The 11,433-nt window shown below is 44.9% G+C and overlaps 1 protein-coding gene across 1 annotated transcript in view; it reads right to left on the bottom strand.

The window, feature by feature from the left end:
• Positions 1-1,038: 1,038 nt before the first annotated feature.
• Positions 1,039-11,433, bottom strand: part of Cdh5 (cadherin 5) — a 30,418-nt gene continuing 20,023 nt past the window's right edge. Inside the window, exons 7-11 of the mRNA XM_035442612.1 lie at positions 8,325-8,467; positions 7,240-7,364; positions 6,775-6,883; positions 4,508-4,753; positions 1,039-3,017 (exon numbers count right to left, since the gene is read on the bottom strand). Coding sequence (XP_035298503.1) covers positions 2,497-3,017; positions 4,508-4,753; positions 6,775-6,883; positions 7,240-7,364; positions 8,325-8,467 — 1,144 coding nt within the window. The 3' untranslated portion in view covers positions 1,039-2,496. The remainder of the gene's footprint in view (positions 3,018-4,507; positions 4,754-6,774; positions 6,884-7,239; positions 7,365-8,324; positions 8,468-11,433) is intronic.

Below are 11,433 nucleotides of genomic sequence, written 5' to 3'. Positions count from 1 at the left end.
GTGGTGTTGTAACTTGGCCAAGATCTATCTCTGACTCCCTGCACCTTGGATAGCTGCTTCCCAGAGCACCACCCCTGGGAGAACACTGGAAAGAGAAGCCTGGAAGCTGCGCATCTCCAAACCTGTTCCCAGGTGACTTACTGAGCTATCTGGGGGTTCTCCAGACAAGCTCTCTTGCAGGGCCTTGTTCATTTGACCTGATTTAGAGAAACTCAAGATCGGCCTTTCTCCTTTCGAGCTTGTTGAAACAGTCCCCGCCAGCTGTGGGTGTTTAACATGAAAGGTGTCTTGACCAAAGCTAGCACGGAGATGACCAAACCTTCAAAAGTTGGGGAGGAAGCTTTTCTGCAGAGTGTTTTGACAAACGTAGGCATATTCTTTAGAACCCAGATGCCCCATGTACACAGGGCTGTGCATCTGCCAGGAAAGAGCCTGCTTCTTTGCTGAATGCAAATGGAGTTGAGGCCCCCTGCCCCCATCCAAGCAGCAGCCTTGGAGGAATGTGGGTAGGACATGCAGAGAGCACAGGGCGCCCTGCATGATAGAAAGCCAAACTGGATTTCCCTCATTTTCTGTCACAATTAGTGTTCTTTTCTAAAGAATAGACTTATTTATGATTATGTATGCACAGACACACACACACTTGAGTGCAGGTGTCCTCCAAGGCCAGAAGAGGACATCTGATGCCCTGGAGTTAGAGTTATAGGTAGTTATGAGCTGCCTAAGGTGGATTCTGGGAACAGAGTAGTACACACATTTAACCTATGAGCCACTCATCTAGGCCCATAATTCACTTTCTTTGTGACTCACAAGCCCCCTTGGCCTCTGAGTTCCTCTGAAGAGGCAGGTGTATATGTGCATGCATGTGGGTGTATGTGACCATGCGTACATTGCACAATGCACGAGTATGTGTTTCATATGAGCTCTCTCAGCTCTAGAAGTGGAAGGATTTCAAGATGTCTTTATTTAGATATAAAAAGGTACAGTACATCTCATGCACCAGGGTGACTAATACATAGTCATTATCCTTATAGCAATTACTACAACAGGAGATAAAAACTTACAGGAATTATTTATCCAACTAAAAAACCTCAATTAAAGTTGCTAACCTAAATAGCAACCTGCTTATTACGCAAAAAAAATCCCTTAACCTACGTTCGTGAGAACTAGAAACTTGTAAGTATTATTAGTAAAAAAAAAAAATTAAGAAAAACTAATTATTGGTTAGCCGCCAGTGCTATCTACAATCCCCTGCAGAGAGGCCTTGTTGGGGGAGGGGTCCACAATGGAGGATGAGCTGAAGGCACGTTTCTGCCTTGCCCAGACCTTGTGATGTTTGGATGCTCCCTCCTCCAACTGTGACTTCATTGGAAAGTTACTCAAATCCCTCCAAGGGAGAGATGCAGAGATGTCACTGCTCCTGGGAAGGGCAGGGGCCTTGCGTTCTGCCAAGTGTGCCCGGGGCTCATTCCCTGAGATGTGGCAACTAGAGAAAAAGGCAAATGGCATAGTGGCTCTGTGATGCAGTTATGTTTGATTTGGGACATTAGCCAGGCTTGCTGAGGCTGCATCTTGGATGCCTCCAAGAGACAAGCAGATAGCAAGAGAAAAGGGAGTGTGAGTGACCAGGCAAGCAACTGCCTCCACACAGGCAACCTGGGCAGGGTTGGATGTCCTGTGGGCTCCTTAACTTTTCCAGGCTCCTTCTGGTGAGTGGGTTGGTAGCTACCTCTGTTCTATGACCCGTCACCCTTGGTCTCCACAGTCCTTCCTGGGTGAATTCACAGTTGCTTCAAATTAAATAAGCCATTTCCCTGAAGTTTACGGAATGGATCATTGCTCAGTAAAGCAGTTAATGGGGTTGCAGGCCTGCCGGATCACCTTGAGACCCAAGGTCAGGAACTGCCAACAGTCTCCTTCCTACCTGAACAGGCCTGGGGAGGGGCTGGGGGTGTTTGGGCACTGGGTAGGTGTGAGGGAGGGCACAGCAGTGCTAGGACTCTTGAGAGCAGGCATAATGGATTAGTTACAGCCTCCCTCAGGACTGGGCTTCAGAGTCCTGTCCCATAGCTCATGCCATCCAGTCTTCTTCCTTCAGACAGACAGCCCACCAAGTTCAGGGACCCTTGGGGAAGAATCCTCAAAGTTCAGCATAAGCAACTTTGCTTGGCAGTTTTGAAGGGACTGAAGTCTAGAATAGATTGGAAATGTGTATGGGGGAGGGGGAGGACAGGACAGTGTGGGAAACCAGACAGAACACTAGCCTCATTTTCCCAGTATTAGGAATGGCCATCAACAAAATATGTATCTGTCCCTGGATGTTGAAGGGGCCTGGAATTTGCTACCTTGGGGTTAGAAATGTCTTTGGTACCCAGAGGCAAGGGGTGCTGGGCTGGAGAGTCTGTGCCACTCCTTGGAAATCAGGGAAGGTGATGTCAGGTGTATCAGAGCTAGGCTACAGTGACTTTGGGTCCCTTGGCCCAGAGACTGGCAACCCTAGATGATCAGCTCATCCCGGGGATCTGAGCCATACAGCTCGGCCAGCATCTTGAACCTGGGTCCCCAGTCGTTGAGAAAGTCATAGTCGATGTCAGAGTTGGAGGAATCGGTGGTCAAGGAACTGAGTGACTCTGCAATGGACTCTGAGCCCTCGTAGCCATAGATGTGCAGTGTGTCGTAGGGGGGGCCACCACCGTCATTGTCTGCCTCATCTTTCTTCACCTCGATCATGGTGGCCATCTCACTGGGCCCACCGTGAGCCTCAGGCCCCAGCCGTGGTGGCTTCTGCATCTGTGAGTACACTGCTGGCCGGGCATCCATTGTGGACCGCAGGGGCTTGGTGGTGCCGCCTCCACGCACAGAGTTGAGCACGGACACGTCGTAGCTTGTGGTGTCCATCTCGCCGCCACCCTCCTCATCATAGGTAACCAACTGCTCGTGAATCTCAAGGGCGCTCTTGCTATGTGCATGTGCTTGCTTCCGGAGTCGCCTCCTCAGGATGATGAGCAGAGTGATCACTGCCGGATAGGGAGTCAGAGCAACAGACTTGGATCAGACAGGGTGCACTGGTGGGATGCCCCTTCACCATCCTCCCTACAGATTCCTGGAGCCCGCCCAGACTCCCAGGGGCACTGCCACGACCCGACCAATACAGATTTGGTTTGGCACAAAGTATAAGTCAGTGGCATTATACCGACCCTGCTGAAAATTGGAAAGGAATGGCTGTGGGAAGGTCCCCTGATCCTTGATCTGTGGCAGAGAGCTCCTCAACGAGGCTTAGGACATTCCCTCTGTGTTTCTAGCCTTGAGTTAGTTAATAACCTGTTACATACATAAAGTGAGGATGGCCTGATGAAGCCCACGCCCCAGTTTTCCTGTCTACAAAGTGGATGCAGTATAACACTAGTATTTATTTGGGGAAGGTGATGGCAGGATTCTGTGGGTGGCATCAATTCTTTTATCACTATTATTATTATGAAAGAGAAGTCTGTCTCTAATGTCTGGCACGGAAGTTCCAGGAAATGGATACACATTGTGGGAAGCTTGGAGGCCTGGAGCTCTTGCTGTCTGTACCTCACGGCATCCTAGCTTGTCAGTGTAGTACATGGGCTGGTGCAGCATAGACAAAGTACTTTCTGGAAGGAGCCTTCACCCCTCAACTGAACAGGCTGGTGCTGCTGGGTGCTAATGCTAAGGGGAAACTTCCTAGTGCCCCAGGGGAATGAGGCCGGCTAACAAGGTAAAATGCCAGTCCTGGCAGCTTGCTCTTCCCAAATCCTTGTCTGAGGTCTGTTTCCTGGGAATGCAAAATCTAGAAGTCTAAAGTGCTCTGAAAGTGACAAGGCTCAAAAACAAAGGAAAAACAAAAGCAAAACACCTAAAGCTAGAGGAAGTCTATAAAAGCAAAGAAATCCCTGGTGAAATTCCAAGGTAGATGTCTCAAAGTTTCCATTATAAAGGAATTTTAGAAACAATTAAAGCCAGGAGTGTGGTGGTGCACACCTTTAATCCCAGCACTCAGGAGGCAAATGCAAGTGAATTCCAGGCCAGCTAGAACTATACAGTGAGACCTTGTCTCAAAATAAATGAATAAAATAAATCAATATTAGTTTTAATGTAAATCAATGACCCAAACAACACCTGGAATATAGTATGCACTCAAAACATATGTAGCAAAACATATGGATGAATGTCAAGTGTATTCTTTCTTTCTTTCTTTCTTTCTTTCTTTCTTTCTTTCTTTCTTTCTTTCTTTTTTGAAATGGTGGAGATTGAACCTGGTACTTGACACATGCTCTACCACTGAGCTATACCCCTGGCCCTAGGTTATTTTGAAATGGAGTTAACTTGAAGAATGGTCTTGTGTCTCATTTCTCCTTTTTCCTACTCCCTTAAGCACTGGGTTGGTGGGGTGCTACATCTGTATCTCCGTATCCTATACAAGGAACTGTGAGGTCCAGGGTGGTGCAGAACTGAGCATCTCCTCCCTGTCCCATGAGACACTGACCTGTGATGGTGAGGATGCAAAGAAAGATGGCTACCAGCGCCTGGATGCTGACACCTGCCTGGGCAGCTATCTCCTCACAGAAGGTGAACTCTCCTTGTTCATTGCATTTGCACACAGCCACTGTTAGTGTGCCAGTTCCAGTCAGGCTAGGCACTCCGTTGTCTGAGATGAGTACGGGTAGGTAGTGGAACTTGGCCTGCTCCCGGTCAAACTGCCCATACTTAACTGTGATGTTGGCGGTATTGTCTGGAAACATCAAGACCACAAAGTAAGGCTCTGACAGGAGCATCAGCCCTCTTGCACCATGGGGGGAAACTGCCTCTTCCTGGGTGATTTTACTGCCCTCTTTGCCCCCTGCCTCATGTTTCTGCTCCTTGAGCATAGGACTGTCCCTTTGCAAAGGATGTAGTTTGAGCAGCTGCTTTGACCCAGCCTAGAAGAGTGGCTTAGTCATAATACAAAACCCCACCTGTACTGTCTGTTTCTGTGGCCAAAGGGTACACCTGTCCCCTTCTCCAATCCCATTCCGATTACAGGGCCTCTTCTCTTGTGCTCAGTTCATCAGTGTATTGTTTCAAGCTTCCACACAGAATTGGGAAAAGAATGCTTTTGCTTTGAGCACAGGGTTAACATCTTTGTGCTACCTCTGAACCATTGCACAGGAGGTTTATAACTGTAAACACAAGCCTGGGTTCCCAGGGGCACTGACATTTGCCATTGTGAGAGGGTGTCCCTGGGAATTCTGCAACTGAGAACCAGCTTCTGTGCCAATAGGCCCCATCCCCAGAGCCAATCATTGGTTTGCTGCATGGGAACACCCTTTGGGGAGCTTTTTGAACATCCTGATTTTCAGACAGACCCCCTCCTCACACACACACACACACACACACACACACACACACACACACACACACTGCTGCTGCTGTAGGCAAAGGACAGATGGTCTGCCTTTTGTAGGTTTCTGGGAGGTTGTAACACCAATGGTCAGAGGACTGACTTAGCCACACAGGATGGGCACATACAAAACCAGCCAAAAGCCAAGAATTTAAAATGAAAGCCAATTTCATCTCATTATTCATAATTACATTTCAGTTTTAAGGCTATTATAGTGGAGAACAAATGACAGGGCACTGACACATGATGGGATTGAAATGAGAGACACTGATATGCAGGACATTTGTATGCAAATGACTCTGAGACCAACAGACTTGCCTCCTGCTGCATGTAGGATGTGTGTTTAGGGTGGCTGCTAAATTTTCCATTCTGTTGTAGACCCCAATTCTACTTAGTTTATTTGAGGTATACACTGGGAATGGGGTGACAGGTATTTTTACAATGTTATTTTCTGAGTGTTGAATTGTATCACTAACTGTCAGCATAGCAAGACTTACTTCCTTATTTGTAGGCCATGGTATTCATCTTGCTTCATGGGTCTGTGACTCATCCCTTGAACATGCCCCTCACTCTCAGAGACCCTCTTCCCTAGTCTCCCCCCAAAGTGACAAGGGACTGTTTCAGTAAGGGGCCCTCACAGTGTCATTAAGCAAGGACAGGGAGATTTCCTCCATGTTTGAGTGGATAGTTGTTATATTCATACCTAAGGGTGTCTATTTTTCTTAGGCAGTTACAGAAGTCATGAAAGCCTGGCCACTTTCGGATGGAATTAAAGTAGCCCATGCTCATCACCCTAATACATGCATCTTCACCAGAGCTCTGACTGGGCTCTGACTGCTAACCTCACAAGACTCTCTGGGCTTTGATTGGCTGAACAGATGTGCTATGATATGCTGTGATTTGTGAACTAGATCCTGTTCAGGGACTGCTTTATGGTAGACGCTGTTCTGCCTGAACTGCAACAAAACTCATTGCATTGTTGGGATTCATGACTTCCTGTTTCCAGTTTGGGCTTTTTAGAATGATATGGAAATTTGTACTTTTGCTGAGAGTGAGATTCCAGTATTAGAAGGGGCCTTTGAATGGCTTGGACTGATCTGGTTGCCTGCATCCCTGTGTCCATTTTGTGTTCCTTTTCAGAGAAGCCTCTTCAGGGTAACATGAACCCTACAGCCTATGTCCTCTGGACCATGAAGCCTGGCCTGGTGGCTTTGACCACAGCACAGACAGAGTTGTACAAAATAACCCATAACATGAAAGACTCTGTGGAGACCTGTAACCCCATGTTGGTCTAGTCCTTGATCCTAGAGCTTTGAGACTCTTAACTGACACCTCTGACCTTCTACGAGCCAACCAACTGCTCTATTGCTCACCGTGGTTATTTATGAGGGTGAAGTTGCTGTCCTCAGTCTTCAGGGCAAACTTGAACTTTGGGTTTGGTGGTGTTACATCCTTGTCTGTTGCAGAAATCTGTACAACCAGCTGGAATGTGAGAGACGAGAAATCATCAGTGTGGTTTGGGGGTGGTATCCTGGGGTTCAAGGATGGATTTAGACATGACCATGGTTGCCTGTCACCTGCAGCACTGTTGTCTTGAATGGTCTTCCTAAAGCCACTTTGTCTACTACCATTCTGCACCCAATTATCCCTGACCTATTCTCAGGACACTTCCAGGGGTTTCATTTCTCCACCTGTAAATGTGAATAGCATTTTATTCAGGCTGTTAAGTAGTTCCTTTAAACTTAAGCAACTCTCTGAGGGCAGGAAGGTTTGCTCTCCAGCCCGCTGCCTGAAAACACACTGCCCTCCCCTACCTCCCTCACTTGAGGCCAACTCACCTTGCCCTTGGCAGCATTCTCACACACTTTAGGTTCATAGGGCTGGGCAAATTCTGGGGGGCTGTCATTCTCATCCAAAACTTCGATATGAACCTGCACAATAGATTCTTTGCCTACAGGGTTACCTGCAGGAGAAACCGCTTGTCACCACTGTGGGCCCAGCTCATGCTGGCCTCTGGAGCTGGAAGATGCTTGGATGGATAGTCCTGGGGCACTGTGGTGGAGGCCACTTTTTTGTAGAAGGAAAGATCAAGGGTTGTGTCATGGAAGGAAGGAGGGTAGAGGAGGACAAGGGGCTAGACCTTCATATGTGAACAAGTTTGCTTATAAGAATTCAAGAGCTAAACACCCCTAGTGTATTTTAAGAGGTTGCAATTAAATTAGTAAGTCAAGCCAATACAATTGATTAAAATAACACAACTGTACAAATAATCACATACTCATTTAAATAACATTGGCCCCTCTCAGAAACCCCCATAGGACCTGGGTGCAGAGGGAAAGTGAATGCTTCTTTTCTGGGTGATTGTCACAACTCCCCTGGCATCTGTCAGAATTTACACAAATTGTTGCAGAACCTTAAAATCTCTAGTTGAGAGCTGCTTATTTTGAAACCGGCTCTTTAACTGATGCAGATATAACTTTCCACACACAAAGGAGTGTTGGCTAAGTGTGTTTAACACCAAGAATCATGCATCATTTGGTCCAGGCACAGCCTTTGCCCTATCACTGTTCAATGGACCAAACCCTTATAAACTATGTAGCATGTGCCTTCGGTGAGTCTCTCAAATAGACACCTGAACAGCCTGCTTTTATCACAGTGCTTCTTAAGCTAAGATGTATGTGAAGTTCTCATTCAGTCTAGAGAGGTACCCTATTATTCTGTACTCCCAAAAAAGTTGTGGGTGCTCTATATGATGTTGGTCCAAGGAGCACTTTCAGAAATGGAAATTCAACATACCCCAGCCAGAGAATACTTCCCTGGGAACTTGTAATGCCTTTAGAGGTTCAAAATGATGAATCGTGTCAGTTTGGAAAGGGTGAGGGAAAAGAATAACCCAGATGACCTGGAAGATGAAAGGACTTACCTCTAGAATCCAGTTCATTGGCTTCCACAGTCAGGTTGTACCAGGCATGGATTTCTCTGTCCAGTTCTTTCTCATTATAGATGCCCCCCTGTTTGGTTATTCGGAAGAATTGCCCTCTGTCACTGGTCTTACGGATGGAGTATCTGTCCAGGAGAAAGAGGTCATGGATTTCCTTGTTCTCTGCTGATTCCAAAGTCCTCAGCATGACAGAGAAAGGACCTCAGGACTCTTCCCTTGTGTCCTTCCCCATACCCATTCCCAATGTGCACTGTACTTCCACCCAGAGAGAATGGGCCTACACATGCATACATGAACAGGACAATGCTTGACCTGAATGGTGTGGCTATTTTATAATTGGATGGGGGTACCTGAGACCCTACCCAGCCACAAATCAAACTAAGTGGGTGACTCTAAATTGCACCACATCTGGTGTGTGTGTGTGTGTGTGTGTGTGTGTGTGTGTGTGTGTGTAAAAATGGGTGAGCAAAGGCCAGGAAGAAACAAACAAACAAAAACAAGAGCTGGCAAGAGCTGGGAGAAATAAAAACCAGCTGAAAACACAATGAAGTGAAAATCTGAGTTTTCAATAAACCAGGAAAATGATTATGAAGAGGTGTGTGTGTGTGTGTGTGTGTGTGTGTGTGTGTGTGTGTGTGTGTGAAGATAGTTGCTACTACTGAGAAACCATAACAAATAAAACAGAAGAAGTAATACAAAATAAAATAACATATTTTTGTGATAAGAAGAAGGCTTAAGTCTATGGCAATGTGATCAATATTTGGGCATAACTAAAAAAATGTAGCAATAGTTAGGCATGTGCTAATAGTCTTTTGAGTGTCTTAGGTATGTAAGGAGACTGAAGAGTTCAGAGTCCTAGGAACAAAAAAATAAATTCCTTAAAAAAAAGGGAAATCAGATGTCCTCTAGATGTTCCTACAAAAGTGAACGCTAGAGCACATCGGTGGGACCTTTGAAGAGAAGTGTCTGTGATCTGAAAATTACACAAGTATATACGAGTGCCATTAACATAGGAAGGTAAAGTGATTTTACACACAGACACACTTCATAAATACATTGTAAGAAAGGTCCTGCTCCTGCAAAGAAAAAAAGTTGTTTTGAAAACTTTAAGAGATTTCTCAATCGAAAGTAGGAACCTAGTTTGGAAGGAATTGAAATGAAGTTATTAGTGCATGTGTGAGTGATGCATTTAGCTAGAAAACATTTATGATTTTGTAAATCATAAATCAGAAGTAAATCTCCAGTCAAATATCTATCAGAAAAAAAGAAGGTCAATAGCAAAGATTAGGAGCAGGAGGAAATCTATTCCACTTGAGAAACAGGAAATAAAAGATGAGCAACAGGAAAGGTAAGATCAGACGCAGCATGGATGATGGAAACACAAAGCAGGATGAAGGCAAAGCATCTCTGCTGAGATCACAAAGCCAGGCTCACTGCAGGCGCCTTTCAAGACACAGCTCTAATGTAAAAAAATCTAGAAAAGTCAGAAGTGAAAGTTGGAGAATTTATCAAACAGAAAAAACTTGTAAACAGAAAAGCAAACTTAACATCATATGGCATGCCATGGAGGGTCAAAAGAGTTAGCAGAACAGACTGGCTAATTTCACAGGGTGGCAAAATTACAGGTCCTGAGCTCAGCCATGGAACACTGGCTTAGCATGCACAGACTCTGGCTCCTGTCCCTTGCACTAGAAAAAGAAGTTATAGGACATAATGAAGGTAAAATAGTGGTAAATCTTAGTTAACTGGACAGAAAAAATTAAAATACTTATAACAAAAAAATGGGCACAACACAACTGTATTATATTACAGAACATATTATACCACTACCCTTCAATTACACCACCACTAGTAAAAGAAAAACAAAATAAAACAATACCAAGTCAAGCTCTAAAAGTCTTCAATCAAAGAAACAGCCAAAAAATGTAATTATAAACCATGTTGAATAGAATGACAGTGAAATAGTGGTCCCCAGATGCATGAGATGTACCAAATCCAGGGAGGCTTGCTTTGTTCTTAACAAGAAAATTAATACAGCTAGACCTGGTGAGGCAGGCCTACAATGCCAGGAAGCTGAGGCAAGATTTCAAGATCCACCTGGGCTCTAGAGTGAGTTCATAGCTAGATGGGGCAACTTAGTGGGACCCAATCTGAAAATGAAAAAGAAAGAAAAAGTGAAAGTGTCCTGGGGGTATGGCTCAGTAAGTAGAGGTCTTGTGAAGCCCTAGTTCAACCCCAGTATTGAAAAAAAAAGCAGATTTCCAAAGATGATATATAAAATTAATTCTTGGGCCATTAAAATGGCTCAGTGGGCAAAGGTACCCATGATCAAGCCTGATGGCCTGAGCTGTAATCTCTGGTTCCCACATGGTACAAGGAGAAAGCTGAACTGACTCCTCTAAGTTATCTCTGGCCTCCACATTTGTGCTGTGGTGTGCATCACCCCTAACACACAGAATAAGTGAAGTGTAATGAAATAAAAATCTCATTAGGACATAAATATTTTAAGATTATATATTAAAATGTATGTGATGCCAGGGTTAGTGAAATTGTACCCTGTAACTCCAGGACTCAAGAGGCAGAGATAGGAGGATTACTGCAATTCAAGGCCAGCCTTGTAAGAATGGTCATTTAAGATTGGATTAAAAAAAACAAAAACAGAGACTGGAGGGCTTATGTTAGACAGATTAAAGTTCATCAGAAAGCTGTTATGTTAAAGCAGAATGCCACAGAATAGGTAGAGTGGGGAATTCTGAGGAAGAGTCAAGTCTATGTGAGAACTTAAATATGTAAAAAGCAGTGGGAAAGTAATGATATTTAGTCATCAGGGCTGACATGTGTGAGATAAAACAAGGTTGGATTGAATTACTGTTTGCTACCAAATATTATGTGACTCCAAGTCTGAGCAGATCTATACCTTCCTTTTGTCCCAGAGGCTAGAGGAGGGACTTCTAGTAAGGGCAGATGAGCAAGGTCATTGGTTTGGATGTGTCATTCCATGCCCTCCAAAGTTCATGTTAGAAACTGTATCCACCAATTCATGTATTTGTGGAATTTGGAGATACAGCTTTTGGAGGTAATAATGATTAGA

The sequence above is a fragment of the Cricetulus griseus genome, chromosome 3 (assembly GCF_003668045.3).
Source record: "Cricetulus griseus strain 17A/GY chromosome 3, alternate assembly CriGri-PICRH-1.0, whole genome shotgun sequence".
NCBI classification, from domain to species: Eukaryota; Metazoa; Chordata; class Mammalia; order Rodentia; family Cricetidae; genus Cricetulus; species Cricetulus griseus.
Note: the sequence above shows the minus strand (reverse complement) of the source record. Positions and strands in the feature narration are given on the sequence as shown.